Source organism: Gavialis gangeticus, unplaced genomic scaffold (genome assembly GCF_001723915.1).
Source record: "Gavialis gangeticus isolate Ggan-Ray unplaced genomic scaffold, GavGan_comp1, whole genome shotgun sequence".
Taxonomy (NCBI): domain Eukaryota; kingdom Metazoa; phylum Chordata; order Crocodylia; family Gavialidae; genus Gavialis; species Gavialis gangeticus.
Window position 1 is genome coordinate 22,388,168 of NW_017729032.1, and position 19,234 is coordinate 22,407,401.

The 19,234-nt window shown below is 44.1% G+C and overlaps 1 protein-coding gene across 1 annotated transcript in view; it reads right to left on the bottom strand.

Annotated features, from left to right (window-relative positions):
• MAML2 (mastermind like transcriptional coactivator 2) overlaps positions 1-19,234 on the bottom strand; it is a 161,318-nt gene that overhangs the window by 6,216 nt on the left and 135,868 nt on the right. Inside the window, exons 2-3 of the mRNA XM_019525072.1 lie at positions 8,407-8,610; positions 3,464-3,575 (exon numbers count right to left, since the gene is read on the bottom strand). Coding sequence (XP_019380617.1) covers positions 3,464-3,575; positions 8,407-8,610 — 316 coding nt within the window. The remainder of the gene's footprint in view (positions 1-3,463; positions 3,576-8,406; positions 8,611-19,234) is intronic.

Genomic DNA, 19,234 nt, shown 5'->3' on the forward strand with positions numbered 1-19,234 from the left:
AGGTTGAGAGGAGACCTTGTGGCTGCCTATAAATTCATCATGGGGGTGCAGAAGGGAATTGGTGAGGCTCTACTCACCAAGGCGCCCCTGGGGGGTCACAAGAAATAATGGCCATAAGCTAGCAGAGAGCAGATTTAGACTGGACATTAGGAGGAACTTCTTCACAGTTAGAGTGGCCAAAATCTGGAATGGAGGTGGCGTTCTCCCCTACCCTGGGGATTTTAAGACCCTCTATTGAGGTCCCTTCTGATCCTAACATCTATGAATCTATGAATCTATGAATTTGGCCTCAGACACAAAATTAAAAACAAGAATGTGGAAAGTTCCCATCAGTATCTTGGCCCTTTTGGCTAAGATCGTTTGTAACCTAGTCGCATTCCCCTCCTCTCCCCCATCCCTCTATTGTTAGTCCCTCGCTCGGGCGCTTTGTATTTCCATATCAGCTTTGTCATCTTTTTTCTGGATTCCCAATCCAAAACATCTAGCACCAAGGAGAGGGTGTCAGGGCTGGTTCGGGCCCTTCCGGTGCCAGCCTGGTATTGCAGTACCTCTAGTTCCCTGCAGAGGGAACACCCGCCCTTTTTTTTTTAACAAAAAATAGTTTCCATCAGCATTTTTGGCACCAGGAGATATCAGAGCTTCCTCTGACTTTTGGTATCAGAGCTTCCTCTGATTTTTCTGAGTGCTGACCTGGTATTGCAGTACTTCCAGGCCCAGTGCTCATTCCCTCTGAGGGAGCAACTGCCCATTTTTTTAAGGGCCGCATGAAGGGAAAAAAAAGGTTCCTGTCAGTATGCTTACCCTATATAGCTCATATCTTTTATAGTCATGCTCAGTGTTGGCTGCATGTAATCAACTTTAGAATTGGTTTTCATTACTGGAGCAGTTTAATGATAGACAATATATTTAATGTGGCTTTTTCCAAATGTAAGATGAGGAACTTTTTTCTGCATGCTGATTGGGGAAAAAAATGTCTTATAGTTGAGTAAATGTGATATTTATCGAACATTTCTATTTCGTATTATTATCTACAATTCTACCATTTCTGGTTATAATAAACCAGTGTCATTCTTCTGTTTCCTTTAGTTCTTTATGCACAAAAATATCCTTCCCTCTGTTGTCCTTAATTCTTAACATGACTCCACAATATAGTTGTACCCAAATCAACAAAAGTGAACTTCCTCAGGACTGGCAGCCCATGGAATGAGAGGCACTCTGAGAATCCAGCTGGATCTACTGCAGAACAGATGAGAGGAAAGACAGACTGGTATCAGGGGACGCTGTGACTACACTGTACTTCTGGAAGTGAAGGAAAAATCAACCTTAAGTTTATAATGTTATATATCAAGCTCCATATTTGACTGCACTAATAATTCATGCATCATATGCTGTGCATTTGATTGTAATATTTTTCAGTGACACCAACAAAGACCAGGGGTCTGATTCGGCATACTCATGCCAAAGTGAGGAATAAGTCAACTGAAATTAATGGAGTTACATAAGAATGAAAGGTTGCAAGAAGAGAAGTGGGACCCTGCTATTATTTTAAGTAAAGCAGTCTTAGTATATTTGTCAAATTCCTTCACTCACCACTGGGATGGAGCCCCTGCATTGGTGGAACAAGCCAACTGTTAAACAGCCTAGAGGGCTACCACCCTGAATCTTGTGCAAATGCCAGGAGATCTTTAAAGGGCACAAGTGGTCAGGATCTTAATTTTACATCTCATCCAAATGACCAAGTTTCCCCTTTATGTATGACTATATTTATCCTTTTATTTTTACACCAAAATATTTTCCATTCTAATTTCTTCCAGATGCAAAGAAACTCCTTCCATAGCAGTGTTTTGTTGACAACATATCCAGTGCCTAGACACCAAAAGATGTGGAGCTAGTGAGAAATGAATTTATTGCTCAATTCACCTGCTGTTATCATGGAGTTTATTACTATTGTTATAGAGGCAAAACGCATCGGAAGGCAAGGTTTAATGATGTCTCTCATAGTTCCCATGGCATTTCATTCAACTTCTTGCCGCTCTGAGCTGTTTTCCTTTCTTCCATGACCTGAGCATAGCCAGAAACAGGGAACAGATTCCCAGCTGCTGCTCCCTTATGCAACAGTTTCCTAAACAGTCCATCTGGTGTGTTCCCTCCAAGCACAGAGCACAGCTCTCTCCCCGGGTTTGTTCTGAAAAGCAGGCAGTTTCCTTTGTTGATTCAGTTACAGAGAGTGACTTGAATGACATTATAGCCAAGCCCAAATGTTAAAAAATTAGAAGTCAGGCACCAAAGCACCATGAGTTTGTTATACATTTTAAAAGGTTTACATAAAAAGAGACATAAAATATTTGGGTTTTTTAGCTGCCTCCTGGATTGTATCTTTTTAGGGTGTTTTTGGTCGTATTTCAAAATTTTTCTACGGCTATAAAACTTAAAAACTTTTTTTGTTAAAAAAAAGTTGACTGTTTTGGTTAATCATTTGACTCCAGAAATACACCAACCATCTCAGGATTTCAAAACAAACTGCAAGAGTTTACCAAAGTTGCTGCTCTTCCTGATACCATTTTAACACAGCAAATCAGATACTATTCTGTCTGGGCCGGTGGTGGCTAACCTTTATGACAAGTATGCCACAAGTTAAGTCCACAGTATGAGATAGTGTCACTCTAATAATCAGCCACCATTGTCACCCAGATCCACTGCATCCAGTTGCCACTGGGATGTGGCAACACTGAATTTGGTGGCACCTACCCCCACAGCTCCCATGGGGCCAACCCCCCACAAGTCAGCACTAACTCCAGACACCTGCTCCCTCCCTGATTGCTGCTTTGATCCTCTCCCCACCACCAACCACTGCTCTGATCCCTGCCTTCTCCCCAGCTGCCACTCCAATCCTGTTCCCATCCCCAACTGCTGCACTGATCCCCCCCCAGACCCTGGCACAGGAAAGTACAGCAGTGCAAAATGGGAACACAATGCTATCAGAACAGAATGTAAGCATCTTTTCTCTGCTTTGTGCTTGTTTTTGCACTGAAATAAACAGTAACACTCTGGCTACAAACAGACTTCACATTTATCCTGGGATAAGCCTTTTTATCCTAAGGCAAAGTGCAATCATTCAGACATCCACGTCCATTTTTCCAGGATAAATCCTCAAAAGGATTCATGTGATGAGAAATACCAACAGTTTATCCTGGGACATTGCAAAATCTGTCTCAGCTGTTATCCTAGGAGTGCATTATTCAATCAACAGCATTCAGCTGCTCACTACGCCCTGATCAGAAGGGTACCACATGTGCCAATCCTGGGATATTCCTGTTCTAGGACAAACACAGACGCACCTTGTCCAGGGACAAAAGGAACGTCTGTTCCTATCCCAAAAATCAGGCCCTTACCATCAGGCCTTCAGGGCCATCTTGGCTAAACTTCCTCATTGTGGCTTTCTTTTCCATTAAGCCCCACTTACCAGAATACTGGTTGGCCTGTTGCATGTTGACCACATTTCTTCTTTGGTCTTTATAATCTGGTGGTGGCCTTGTCAAGTGTCTGTTTAATTGGTCTTGTGCATTGATTTTCTCCTACAGGATTAGATCAGAAATAAAAAATGTATTAATTTGTTTTCTTCATATGTTATCCTGGCAAATCCCCACTTTCCCACATGCTGTCCACAGTGGTAGTTTTAAGCCGAGTGTAGCAATTGGTCCTCAGGGACATTGTTTACTGAAGTGTGTGGGATTTCCATTATTTCAGTGTGCTTGAGTCATGTTCATTCTGCCTCCTCCTCCTGCTTAAAGTCACTGTGAGCTAGATCAGGGCCTTAAAATCTAGTAACGTGTTTTTCATCATTTTTGTGCCAACAAATCCTAAATAATTTGGCTTCAGCTTAATTTGCCCAAGTGAAACGTGGTTAACTTCAGTATGCCCACTTGGTAACTGTTGGGGATCTTGACCCATTGTTGAAAAGCACTTTTCACAAAACACCCCCTTTTTATGTGAGAGGAACTTCTCTGTATACATCCAGGAAGACATTACATTGTCCCGCTTCACACCTTTCCCCAAAACTCCCCTCAGCTGTGGGGCCTCCAAAAAATCTGACATGCACTAGGCAGTGTGCATCCTACGTGCAAACTGTGCGGTGACTATTTTACACACTAACCAGAACTGCCTCATTGTTGCCTTTCATTTGCCTGAACGTTTCAACTACTACCTGTTATGTTTCCTGTTGTACCTAGATTGCATGCATGTGTATGACAAGAACCCCCTGTAGAAAGGCCGTAACCTTGTTCTTACTTACGTCCTGCTGCCTCTTGGCTGGTTTTTTCTTTTAACTGAGAAAACTGGTTACAGACCTCTGCTGCTTAAATCGTGTGCTGTGTAATAATAACATTTGCCTCAGGGAACAATGTGAGATTTCACGCTCCCTGTGGCGGGAGTGTGAGTTTGCAGTGTCTAAAGCTATCGGGTCCATCTTCCAACTGAGGCCTTCGGAAACGATGACTCAAAATAATTATAATCTTTTTGAAACAGACAAAAACCCAAGAGAAACAAAGGTTTATAGACTAAAGTTAAGACTTGCCTTCAGCCCTCTTGCTATTCCTTTGTTCTCAGGGTTAGCCCCATCCACCCTCCTTCTGCCCTGATTGCTCCTCTCTTCACTTCCGGCTGTACCTTGTGCAGCCAGTGTTTATACTGAGTCTGTCTCTCCCTGCCTATGAGGGGATGCAAGCACGTGGACAGCAGGAAAGTGACCTTGGGGGGTGAATAAGCCCAATCTCAGGCTGAGGGAAGGATTTTGTGCTGATCTGTGCCCATATCTGTGAAGGAGGGAACAGAAAGGTGTACCAAGTTCAGGTACTCAATTCCAAAACTGGTCGGTGTCAGCAACTGAAGTCACACAATCCTCATTGAGGGCTGGATCCACCTCTCCTTAACGTCAGTGGTAAAACTCCATTTACTGTAATGCTGATGGATCAGCCTCTAATACTCCTCCTGAAGGTTAATATCAAGAATTTATGTTCCCAGTGTGTTGCTCATAAGCTCAAAAGCTCTGAATCCTCTGAGGCAGGTGACTGTCAATGTTTAGCAGGTTTGAGTAAGGACCAGGTCTTTCTTTCTTATTAAGAAGAGAAAGCTTAATAAGCCTAATAATTCATTGCTAAACCAGGACTATTGATTAACATGCAGTTTTCCCCAGAAGTGTGTTCACTGTCCTGTATCTCCTGGATTCCCACTTCTTCTGCGGCGTACTACACCATGTACTTGTGTTTCACACTTGAGAAGACTGTGGGCCTCTGATCTGAAGTAGGCAAATTAGGAGCATCCTCTGCCAAAAAAAAAATGCTTGGAAAATAAGTCTCAAAACCTGGGCCCCTTAGTTAAATGCTCCCTTTCTGAAAAGCTTTAAGTATCACTTCCTTCCCCCTGCCCCCAACAGATACATGCCAAAAACCAGAAGCTCAATTGTGACGCTCTCCCTGAGTTGTCAAAATGCCTTTAACCTCACAGAGGAGGAATCTGCTCAGATCGGCAATCCTAACCACCACGACTGCACGCCACTTGGTCTGAAGGTTCACGGGGCCGGTGCTTGGGTGGTCCTTGAAGATTCCCAGCATCTGTTAGGGAGGGGTGCTGAACACATTCATGTCCAAACAGCTCTGCTAGTCTCCAGCTTGCTTTCGCTGTGAACTGACAGGCAAAATTGGTCCAAACACTCTCCATTTCTGGAGGGGTTTGGGGTAAGGTGGGCCCTAGAGGGTGGGCAGCTGAGCGAGGAAGGTGGCAAGCAGTTGTGAGCACATCTTAAAAGGTTTCAATATATGAAAACTTGGTGTTGGGGGAGATATGACTTTCATTTACACCATTGCCACACTCTTGCACTGTGAATGGGTCATAAAGTGGATGTGAATTAAAACTATATTAATTTTAAAATCCTTTTAAGCTGCCAGAATTGTGTGATGATTTCAGCATTAGAGAGAACTGGGTCCTGAATATTTATCTGAAGATGATCAAAGCTATCCTGTTCCCTTCTTCTTCTAATCTCACACAAGGAGGTTTTCTTGTGAGAAATGTGGTCATTCTGCTTCCAGGCCTGGTCAGAAACAGCACGAGAATCTTGTTTTTTGCAGTATTTAGACATTTCCCTATTTCCCATTGGAAATGTGTAGCCTAATTAAGGTTTATCAGGCTCATTTTAAATTACCACTCAGCCTGAACCATTAAGAAGAAAGGAACCATTTAGCTCTCATAAAAGTCTAGTTTTTCAATAATTAATATACACTTTACCTGAGATTATGTTTAAAAAAATAGTAACCTAGAAACAAATGCAAGCTGATTAAAAGAGTATTCACTCTGTTTAATTTGTCTTTAACTTCAGTTTATTTTTATTTTCAATTAGAACTGTGCAATTAACTGATTTTTTGGTTTGCTGACACTTTGGAAAACTTAAAAAATAACATTTGGGGGAGATCATTAGCAATTTAAAAAAAATTAGAAAACCAACACGTCAAAGAAATAGTACAATTTGAACAAAATGTTCCATTTCAAATAAAGCAAATAAAAATGTATCTTAAAATAGAACATTTCTAAACAAAAAGTTAAATGTTTTGTATTGAAAAGGTCAAAATGAAGCATTTTGACTAGTTTAAATTTTTGAGGAAAAAATCTTGGACAAACCCAAAGGAATTTCATTTTTGCCTTTTGGTATTGAAAATGTGTTTTTCTTGTGGTAAAAAAAAAATGCTAAAAAAATATGCCCCAGCTCTAACTGGAGTACTTCTCAGGAAGAAGAGCCTGATTTCTGTTGTCCCATCCGCTGTGCAAAGGGGAGAGATAATAAACAGCAGCAAGTATCAGAAAGAATGTGAACAGGAGTGGCAGGAGAGGTTTTCTGAATGGCCCGAAGATCTGCACAGCATCTGCTCCAGCAAAGTATCTGAGCGCATGGTTATCATTAAACACCTGTGCGGAGGCGGCTAGGAAGGCCAACTGCACCTTGTCGTGCAAACACAGATGCATCTTGAGCAGGTCCAAGGAGGTGATCCTCCCCCTCTATGCGGCACTGGTCAGGCCGCAGCTGGAGTACTGCGTCCAGTACTGGGTGCTGCACTTCAAGAGGGATGTGGCCAGCATCGAGAGGGTCCAGAGGAGGGCCACTCATATGATCAAGGGACAGCAGGGTAGGTCCTATGAGGAAAGGTTGCGGGACCTGAACCTGTTCAGCCTTCAAAAGAGAAGGCTGAGGGGGGATCTTGTGGCCTGTTATAAACTGGTTAGGGGGGATCAGCAGGCGCTGGGGGAGTCCCTGTTCCCCCGAGCGCCGCAAGGAGTGACCAGGAACAATGGTCACAAGCTGGCGGAGGGAAGGTTTAAGTTGGACATCAGGAGGCGCTACTTCACGGTCAGGGCGGCTAGGGTCTGGAACCAGCTTCCAAGTGAGGTGGTGCAGGCTCCCACCCTGGGGGTTTTTAAGAGGAGGTTGGATGACCACCTTACTGGGGTCATTTGACCCCAGTGCTCTTCCTGCCATGGCAGGGGGTCGGACTAGATGATCAGCTCAGGTCCCTTCCGACCCTAGAAACTATGAAACTATGAAACCTGGTTCTGAAATCAATAGACCTGATTTTCATTGACACTAAATGGCTTTATACTACCCTGCTCTGGCAAACCAGTCTGAAAGTGAATAGAAACCTACCTTATACCCCCTGTTAGGGACCAGACATGCTTTTCCACACTGCTCTTCCTGACTTTCCTTCCTCTCACCCCCGCAATAAGCCGTACCTATCTGCTTCTGGCCTAAGTTCCAAATACCGATCTCAGACAGGGAAACCAGTCTGAAGGGACCCCTGGACCACTCTCAAGATTTCTGTCTCTGGTGTGGTTGAGAGCAGCAGTGGGGTGGGCATCCCCAGGACATCCTCACTGCCTCACTTCTAGGTCTGAAGCACAAGGAGTGGGCATTGGTTCGTAGGGTTATTTTTGAGGGTAGGCTCAAGACTAGAGAAGAACTAGCATGGATATCCCTTCCGTAAACGTAAGAATCAGAATCACCGTAAATCCTCACATGCTCAGAATTAAGCCTGTAAAACTGTAAAATTAAATAGGTACTTTCCTAGTTGGAGATATAACCCAAGGTAAAAGATGAAATTGAGGAAAAGGGAACTCAAACTCAATATCAGGGACAATCTCCTAATGGTGGGATCTGTTAGACTATCTCCCAAATTAAGTCATGGAAGCGTATATGGCTCAACTCACTCAAAATGGGCTGAACAAAGCACTCAGGAATATAACTGAAGGAACAACCCCAAATGTTCAGTGGTTGGCTGAGATTGTGTAACAGGTCTTTTCCATCTCCATTTTCTATTGTTTTTATGAATTGTTTTCATATAGAAAGGAATGAGAAAGAAAATTTACCGGTTCTGCCAACATCTGTTGCTGTAGGAGGAGCTGCTTTTGCTCCATCATCTGCCTCTGCAAAACCTGTTTCTTTTCCATCAGCTGCTGATTCAACATTGATTGCTGGGATGAATTCATGTAACCACTTCCAGTGTTTGGATTTGAACAAGCACTGGAACTTGGACTGGGGCCGGCACCTTGGCCTACCACAGAGTGTTGATCCTGAAAAAGAAATAGCAACTTGTGAATGATAAAAGAAATAAAAATGAAATAAGTGGAACTAAGAAGAAGCAGTAATCATTTTTACTCAGGGAAATTAGCAGCATGTTGTGAAAACTTAAAGGAATAACTGAGCTGTACCAGAAATTTTACAGCAAGTATTATATAGAGACTGGGCACGTCTACATGAGACATTTACGTGGTTGCCTAATTAGCTCCACAGTAAAAGTATTAGGCTGCAGGAAACTGATAAACTCTGCACAGATTAGTACTTGTAAATACAAGTACTATCCTGCTGCAGAGATTTTTAATGTGCAGCGTGCATGTGTAGATGCTGACCCAACTGGCTGGGGCATGAGGGTGCTTCTGTGTGGGGGCTGCCTGACGGCTGCTAGCTGGCTAGCTTTGCACTAAAACACCTTTGTGCCCCAGCCAGCCCCTCCGCAGCATATTGAGTTGGGTCAGGGCAGCCCAGCCCAGGCTGCCCCCCCTGGACCTGCTGCCAGCTGGGGCTGCTCCGATCTGGCTTGATGTGCTGTGGTCCAGGTAAACATGGTCCCTGGAAGCAATAAATTATGGTGCGATACGTGCCAGATTTTAGTGCTTTGCCGTAATATGCATATGTAGATGCACCCATTCAGTACTAGGACTGATAGCTATTGGCCACCTTGTTAGAAAATACAACAGAGGTCAGTTATTACTTCCCACTGTAATGCCAGGTGCATTTTCACTGGTACTTTTGTGGTTCTCTACAATCTCTGTGAAACACGTCCAGAAATTCTGGAGTGTCTTCAGTAAACTCCAGGATTTACAAAGTTTCTCAAAGATGAAATCAGTCAGTTCTAACAGAACATCCTAGAGAGGTTTTATTTCCATTTTGGGTTCTATAGAGGGCCTTGCTCAGCAAAGCCAAAGTCAAATGTATTGTAGGTATCACTATGTCATGCTAGTGTCTGTCTAATGCCTTTTTCCAAGGCTCCAGGTGCCTGAGGTAAGCGTACTGCCCCAATTCTCAGACTACTTCCCTGAGGACTTCAGAGACCCTATTCACATGAGTGAAGTTACACATGACTTGAAGTACTTGCAGGCTGAGCTCTATGACAAACCCTTCAGAGAGTGTAGTGGACATAAAGGAGCTGCACTAAAAGAGCAGCCTTCGAGGTGGAATAAGAGGCAAATACGGTGGGAGAAGGGAAGGATGGTTCTTCCCTGGCAATAGAAATGGACAGCTTTGAAACTATATTGTGATGGGAGGCAGGGACGCTGCTTGGTCTCTACCCAACAAAGAACAAATGCCAGGTCTCCCTTCTCCTCTCACACTGGTTTCTCAAGGAAGGGATGTCACAATGACAGCTTGGGAGACTTCAAAGAAATCTCTGAGAAAGTAGAAGCTCATTTAGGGGACAAAGGTTTAGACTGAAACCTTACTGGGGGCGTCTAGTTTATTTTCTTATTATAAACATTAGACAACACGCTGAGCAACATGTTGCCCTCTGCTTGTTCGCCAAACTAAAGAATATGATAAATGAGCCCCCATGTTAGCACACAGCAGTCTTTATTCTATAATGGAACACGCCAGAGTCATGTACTCAACAGATGCATAATATAAATCAGACAAGAGCTACTGGGGAATTTGCCAAAGTTACGGGAACAACACTTTCCTGACCTCCAGCCTCCACTGTCACACCTCATTATAGGAACAAAGACATACAACCTGGAGAAGCTCCAAATAATACAATATTCAACAGCCCATCTGTTTCACAGCAAAACCCTCCATGAACACATCACCCACTTTTGTGCTGGCTCCCCACAAATAGAATCCAGTTTCAGGGTTTTGTCCACTGCACTTAGATCTTAGAGATTCGAAGGACCACTTCTCCTTCCAAAACCATGACCTTTCAACATAGCTACATTCTTCAGAGATAATTATACTTGACCTACGGGAGAAGCTTGTGAGTGCTAGAGACAGATGGCAAACCTGGACTACAGAGTTCACTCTGCAAGTCATCCACTGGACCTCTCTGCCTTCGGAACTAAATGCACATTCCTGACACAGATTAAACTCTCTCTCCCACAAAAAAAATAATAAAAAAATAAATCCTGCTATTTCTTCTACAGCCTGAAATGGCAGAAATAAAGCAATTGTTTTAAAATAATTCTGTAGCTTTTAGAAGGGAGCCATATAAGTACAGTTAAGCCACATATAAGCCAAATAGATAAAGCATGAGACAGTCTAAGTATGAAATAAAAAACGCGTCCTTCATTTGGAGCCACCTGCAGCCCCCAGGGCAGTGCTACAGTTCCACCCCTGAAAGTTTAATGGGCATTTACACAATTATATCTTTCATTTCAAGAAAGAATCAAGAATGGCTCAGCCACTGCCACATTTTTCAGCCCTTATGTTAGCTGTGAGATACAAAATACCTCCTTTCCACAGCCCAGCCTGCCAAGATGTTGTGCAAACTTTTGTCCTTCTTCAAATATTTTGAAAGGAAAAATATGTTACAGTAAATTGGCTTTGAGTCTACATTCAAATGGCACTCTTGCTTAAAGCCAGCCCACATGCTACATCCTTTAATAGAATTCATCTGTTTTGTCTTTGCACAGATAATGCACATTCCCTGAACTCATGCTTTTCAGGTCCAGGGTAAAAAAGAATATAACTAGAACAACAACAACAAAACCTTTTCTCCTACAGCTGCCCATTTCATTGTGGTTTTTATTTTCGGATAAGCTAGATAGTTTCCATTCATGGGACATGTCCCCATGAGAATGCATGTCTGGTTTGCGGTGCCACAGACATGTCTGTGGCACCGCAAACTACATGCACTACACATGCAGTAGTTTGCCACACTGCTAATTTGAAGACAATGTCCCAGTGTCAAAAAAACCCATGCCAAAAAAATAAAAAGGGGCATCATATAATGGTGGCAGCGTAGGCTACCCCAAACTGGAGCCTGGCTGGCCAGAGCCGCACTCCGGCTGCTGGCCAAGCTCCATGTGCTCGCATTGCCACTGCTGGAGGCCCCCAGGTAAGGCTCCTGGGGCCAGCCCAGGTGCTGCCCCCAGCCTCCCCTACCTCACCCAGGACAATTTGCCATGCACACAGAGGCATTCCTCAGGGGCAAGTAGTAGTGGCACAACTATGTTCCCAGGGAAATGCACATGCACGCTTGTCTAGACACAACCATGATGCCTATTAAATGATTAAAGAAAAAAGCCTGTTTATAACAGCAGTTGGCACAAAAAACCACTAGCTGTTTGGCAAAAAGGCACTGAAAGAACTATGTAAATCATGCGATTTTACCACTTTAATTTTCAGCATTTGGTGTCCTCTTTGCTGTCCTGAAATGAATTTATTAGGTGTTATTGCTTGTAGGGTTACGATGGTGAGAGAAGGAAGAACACTTTCCTAATAAACCACAATTCGTGAAGGAGGTGAGTTGTGCTACCAGCAACCCTTACAGATCTGGTTCTGTTGGACCCAATTCTCCTCTCACGTACATCATTCCACATCAGGAGCCAACTGAATGACACCCATGTAAAAAGAGTTAAAGTTAAATCAGATTTTATTCATAGATTATTAGATTGTTCGGGGCTGGAAGGGACCTTGCAGATCATTGGGTCCAGTCCCCCTGATCTAGGCAGGAAGACAACTGGGGTTAGGTGACCCCAGAGAGGTGACTGTCCAGTCTCCTCTTGAAAACCTCCAGGGTAGGTGACTGCACCACCTCTGGAGGGAATTTACTCCACATTCTGGACACACTGAATGTGAAGGAGTTTTTCCTGGCATCAAGCCTGAAGAGGCCTTCCAGGAGTTTGTATCCATTGGTCCTGGTCTTCCCCAGCGGTGCCCTCGTGAACCCTTGTTCACCGAGCTCCTGATGCACTCCTCTGACATAGCGGTAAGCTGCTATCAAGTCCCCTCTCAACCTTCTTTAGGCTAAAGAGGCCCAGTTCCCTCAGCCTTTCCTTGCATGGCTTGTCTTGCAAGTCCCTGATCATACGGATGGCTCTTTTCTGGACCTTCTCAAATTTTTCCACATCCTTCTTGAAGTGCGGCACCCAGAACTGATTTTTAATCCTGATATGATTTTGAACCTAAATATATGGTGACACAAATTCTGCCTGCTTTTCCTTTGGATTTATACTGATGTCCTTGAGAAGAGAACTTGGTCCTGCATGTATTACTTATTGTTAAACAAATAATGTCCACAATGTTTTACTGGAATTTTTTTCTTTATAACTAGATACCCAAATATACTGGGCCAAATTCAAATCTTAGTTACACCAGACAGTATGTGTCACCCATACAGGGATGGTATGAGTTATTTGCCTCAACTCAGATGCAAGGTCCAACTTCCAATCAAGCCCTAAATAAATGACTTGCTACAAACAAATCTATTCTTCATAGCAAAGGATTATATTGAGGGTAAATGAGAGGCTAAACAAGCTAGGATTATTTAGTTTGGAGAAGAGAAGACTGAGGAGGTATCTGATAACAGTCTTCAGATACCTGAAGGTTGATAACAGAGGATGGAGATAGACTATTCTCTGTGGCTGGAGGGGAAAGGATTAGGAGCGATGGCTTCAAACTGCAGGAAGACATTTAGGTTGGCGATTAGGAAAAGCGTTCTGACCATGAGGATGGTTCATTTCCAGGGATGGCTATTCCACAACTTCCACTGAAGAGGCTATTTAGAGGAGGTGTGGAATCTTTGCCCCTGGAAATCTTCAAGAATAGGTTGGACAGACACTTGTCCGGGATGGTTTGGTCAAGGTTGAGCCTGCCCTAAGCAGCAGGCTGGTCACTAGATGACCTCATGAAGTTCCTTCAGCCCCACTTTGCTATAATCCTGTGATCCTGAATGAGTACTACAGAGCTAGTCCTAAGACTTCCCTTACTTCGGGCTACCAGAGGCATTTTTACCTGAGGCACAAAGCCTCTGAGGGAGCGCCTCCTGGGACACCGTGCCCTCTACCACAGGGCTGTGCTTAACATCATACTGGAGTTAAAATGTTTTCAGCAGATGGGACAGGACATTCCTTTACCTTGTATGAGTCTCAGGCTAGCCAGTTCACCCAGTACTGGCAGCTTTAAATATATCTAGGAATTATGATACGGATCTATAAGAAACAACACTGTTTACTTATAACAATGCATTAAGGGTCTGTTTTCATTTACATAAGGACCTTATGCTGCTGTAGCACACAAAAGAGATTTAAAGGAGGCATAAAATTGTTTTCGCCCCTTTAAGAACACTTTACCCTGCCACAGGGCACACCTACAGGTCCAATTAATCCCTCGACTCTGCCATAAACATCTCATGTAGACATGCTCACAGTGATGTAAAGCTGTTTTAATGTGAATAAGAATCAGTCCCTACGTCAGAATGCATTGTAAGAGTTTATCCGATCACAGGGCTGGATACAGATCTTTGAGCTGGATTTTGTGCTTGTTTGAGCTATGGTTGAGGCAAAAGTTACTGACTGTACTATGAAGATTAAATGCTGGAGTGGCAGCTGCTTGTCACTACTTAGTTTTGTATCCAGCAGAGATACCAAAAGCTTTTTCTAGTTCCATGGCGTACTTCATGGTTAACAATAAATATTATATGTCACTGGTGGGGCTTTATAAACTCATTAGTTACTAACCAAGTCTGAATTACAGGTTATTTACCCTCTCTGAAACATCTTTCAATCAAAGCTTTATTTAACTTTGGCCATACTGGGCCATCAGGAGGCTGATATGATCAACTTGGTACGTAAGACAGAGTTGGCCAATGGGCACAGTACAGCTTGTAGAGCAAAGCAGGCTAGTACCATCTTCAGATAACGGTCTAAGTGGGGGAAGCTGGTATAAGTTCACTAAGATAAAAGGCTGCCACTGGCCTCTTTGTCACTCTGGCAAATTTTAAATATGCATATGTAAAGTTAGGTACCTAAATAAGCATCCTCATTTTCAGAGATCTTGAGCACCTGCAACCGCTATTGACTTGAGAGGGAGTTGCCAATATGTAAATATTGTAGATATGAAGTATTATTGTTGCTGCTCTCTAATTCTCCCCTAGAGGCTTCATAGTGACTTAAGCCACCATTGCATATTAAGGACAGGGAGGCTTGCCCTGCCTCCCTCAGAGTCAAACACTTCTTCTGGCTGGACAATTCTTTGAGTGCAGCACCAGAGATTTTCTGCTCTCCAGCAGCTCCGCATATTGCTTCCACACCCCTCTAAGTGATTCTGTCCTAGGCTTGTAAAATGAGATGAAAGACCTCATGGAAATGGAACCCCTTATTTTTTATGAGGAAACTTACAAAGAAAGAGGAGAGAATCTTTCCAACCAATGCTCAGGTATTACAGCAATGGTAGCTATGGAACAGACTGCTGGATAGAAACGGACCTCTTTAACCAATTCTTCACCTCCGTTTTCTTGTGCAGGGACCGGGACTTCCCTGCTGTGATAGAAGCTGGACTCGAGGGGATCGCCTTCAGACCTCAGGTTGGGGAGGACCAGGTTAGAGAGCTTCTGGAGGGGCTGGACGCGTTCAAGTCAGCGGGTCTGGATGCTCTCCACCCCAGGGTGTTGAGGGAGCTGGCTGGGGTTATTGCAGGGCCCCTGGTACGGCTCTATGAGCGATCGTGGTGCTTGGGCCAGGTGCCAGATGATTGGAAGGTAGCAAATGTGGTCCCCATCTTCAAGAAAGGGAAGAGGGAGGACCCGGGCAACTATAGGCCCGTCAGTCTTACCTCAATCCTGGGGAAACTCTTTGAGAAGATCATCAAGGAGCACATTTGTGATGGGCCGGCATCAGAAATGATGCTCAGGGGCAATCAGCATGGATTTATTAGGGGGAGATCATGTCAGACCAACCTGATTGCCTTCTACGATCAGGTCACAAAGGCCATGGATGCAGGTGTCGCGGTGGATGTAGTCTTTCTGGACTTCAGCAAGGCCTTTGACACCGTCTCTCACCCCATCCTAGTTAAAAAACTAGGCGACTGTGGCATCGATGCCTACACAGTCAGATGGATTGCAGATTGGCTGAGGGGTCGCACTCAGAGGGTGGTGGTGGATGGGTCATATTCGACCTGGGGGGAGGTGGGTAGCGGAGTCCCCCAGGGCTCGGTCCTGGGGCCTGCGCTGTTCAATTTCTTCATCAGCGATCTGGATGATGGGGTGGAAAGTAACCTGTTTAAATTCGCTGATGACACCAAAATTTGGGGGGAGGTGAGCACGCTAGCAGGGAGGGAGAGATTGCAGAGGGATCTGGATAGGTTACAGGGGTGGGCTAACAGGAACAGGATGCGTTTTAACACGGACAAGTGCAGGGTGCTGCACTTGGGCAGTAGGAACCAGCAGCACACTTACACAATGGGGAACTCCCTACTTGAGAGCACGGAGGCAGAAAGAGATCTTGGAGTCATTATTGACTCCAAGATGAACATGGGCCGACAATGCGAGGTCATGGTTGGCAGGGCTAACCGGACCTTGTCGTGCATCCACAGGTGCATCTCGAGTAGAGCCAAGGAGGTGATCCTCCCCCTCTACGCGACGCTGGTCAGGCCACAGCTGGAGTATTGTGTCCAGTTCTGTGCGCCCCATTTCAAGAGGGATGTGGACAACATGGAGAGGGTCCAGAGGAGGGCCACCTGCATGATCCGGGGACAACAGGGCAGACCCTACAGTGAGAGACTGCGGGACCTGAACCTATTCAGCCTCCACAAGAGAAGGCTGAGGGGGGACCTGGTGACCGTCTATAAACTCACTAGGGGGGACCAGAAGGGTTTGGGGGAGACGCTGTTTCCCCTAGCGCCCGCTGGCATAACAAGGAGTAATGGGCACAAGTTGATGGAGAGGAGGTATAGATTGGACATCCGCAAAAACTACTTCACAGTTAGGGCGGCTAGGAGCTGGAACCAACTTCCAAGGGAAGTGGTGCTGGACCCTACCCTGGGGGTCTTTAAGAAGAGGCTGGATGCCTACCTGGCTGGAGTCATTTGAGTCCCGTTTTTGTTTTGGGGTTTGTTGTTCTCCCGCCGTGGCGGGGGGTCAGGCTAGAAGATCTACTAGGTGCCTTCCGACCCTAAATCTATGAAACTATGAAACCTAGGGTGCATACACGTGTACTAACTTTCTGACAGTTAAGCCGATGTAACTTTTTAAAGTCGAGTTAACTGTCAGAGCATGCACACATGTGGAGTAGAGTCAACTTAAATGTGGTACAAGAAAATACACCTCCAAGGCATATTATCTTGAGTCACATTAGTTAGGTCACCTTAGCTCACAAGATGGCTGCCACCACGTCAAGGAGCTGTATGTGTGTATGCTCTGACGTGACTTAAGTCGACTTAGTTAAGTCACCTTATTTTAAGTCGACTTAGTACATGTATACACAGCCCTCGCTCCCTACAAAGAGGAAGAGTGACAGGCTACGCCCTCATTCTCTCTCTGTATCTCTGCCTATTCAAACCCCCCAAAAGAATTTCACTTCTGGACACATGATTCAGAGACAGTTTAGGAATATTAGAAAACAGGCACAGACTTTTAACCTCTTTGTCCCTGAAACACAGTGAAGTTGATGAACATCTTTTTTGTGAGAGAAAACTTGATTTCTGCTAAACCATTGCTCCCTCAGACACATTCTTCCACAGGGGAGTTACTATCTTTGTGAAAGGATAGGTTTCTGGTTCTTCAAGATTTTCTGTCAAAAGACACAGACTTTCTTTTCTGTCTTTCTCAAGTGCTTTATGTTTTTGGTGTCAGGCCTGAAGTGTCAGCTCTAACATTCACTCTTCTCTCACATGAGTTCTGGCTTAGAAAAACAAAGAATTAAAGTAAAAAATCAAGACTTATTCACAAAAATCTGTGCAAATGCTGATGTGTGGTGGATGACAACCACTAACTCCAGTGCTTTCCAGGGGAGAAGCTACGTAACTGTGTTTGTCTGGTAACTAAATCTGTATAGTTTGTTCACAGAAGCAGCTTGTTTCAGTTTAATCTCATTTTCTATGATGCTATGATAATTTGCATAGCAGGCTATTCATGGCAGCGGGGCGGGGTATGGTGATTAAGTTCTACAACATAGATTTCTACCTAATATGTGGTCAAACTTGTTTGAAAAATACTTCAGGTTTCTGTAAAGTCTCTTGGGCTGGATCCTACAGGCCCAGCTCAAGATAGTTGCCCTTGTTCATGTACCTTCAGGAACCTAAATATTGGCCTCCCTCTCATTCAGATAAGGTTCGTTTAACAGCAAAGCACCTGCAAGTACCATTCTGAGCCTTTCGTTTACTAGCAGCACAACGAGAGTCTGGGGAAGTACTAACTCTGCTTTCTACAACCCCCATGACTTTCCCTGGAGGTCTTGCTTTCAAGTGTTGATCTAGCCTGACCTTGTGTCAGAGGTAAGGTCACAGCTGCTGCATAGTAACATATAGGGGCCATACCATGGGGGCCTTGCCAATTCATCTATGTGAGGTTGGGATTATGATTTTTTTTTCAAACTCTTAGACAATATAGCTATGATAGTCAAACTTTGTAGTGTAGGCATGGCAAAAAATATATTGGATTACAATCTACATGAAGATGCTCTTACAGGGCCGTTTCCTGCATGTGAGTAGTCTGTTAGGCTTTTCTGAAACTACAACCATGCAGCTGTGCACTGGATAAACCCAGGATTAGGGTCAAAATTTGTCCCAGCATTGGGAAGAAGTGAAAACTGCTAGACTACAAGGCCAACTACTGATGTCAGCCTTCCTGAAGGAAAGGTAGCTGAACAATGCAAAATAATTCCTGCAATAATTTTTTTAAATGCTTTCAGGAAGTTGTCAGCCACATGGGCCCCACTTCTGTGTTTGCCTTCAGTGAACATCTGAACTGTTGATCTGGTTAAAAATGTTAGTGGAAATGGTGTTTCAAAGGCCTGTGCGCAAGGGTTCATGGAAACTAGGACTGACTGCCAGAAATGCTTGTGCTCTCATCCAGTAAGAGAAAAGAAAACAAATGCTGTGTAGTCACAGTGTTTGACCAACCACAACCAAGAAATGTGGCTCAAAGCACAAATCTAGATGAATCAATCCAATGAGTGCAAAATTAAAAAAGATAGTCTCCAGATGAACACAGATGGAATATGAGCCTAACCTGATGTTAGGACACTCCCATAAAAGTGGTAGACCTCAGTGCAAATCCCTGCTGCAATATGTATGCATTATTCATGCAAAGTAAAACAGCTTCAAGAAGAGAGATGCATCTTGAGTTGCCTGAAGACAGAGAGTACCTAACAAGATTTTCTGAAGTACTCCTCTCCCTCTGAAAGAAACCTGGCCCTACTTGTCTTTCCCACAAAGTCTGTGACAGAACAGGGACTTGAACTTGTATGTACAGAGCCACAGGTAAGCACCCTAAAGACCAAACCTCTCTTTTTCTCTATGTATTTATCTTCTTCAGACCAACTGAAGATCAAGCCTTTTTTCTGGGATTCCCCTGAGGACAGTGAGAGGAAAACTGACAAAAAGTTTTTGAACAGAGGTTATTACTTGATTCCTCAGTCATTTCATCTTGTTGAATCTTCAGAATCATTCTCTATCCTTCTGGATACATAAAATAGCCTTAACCCCCCCCCCCCC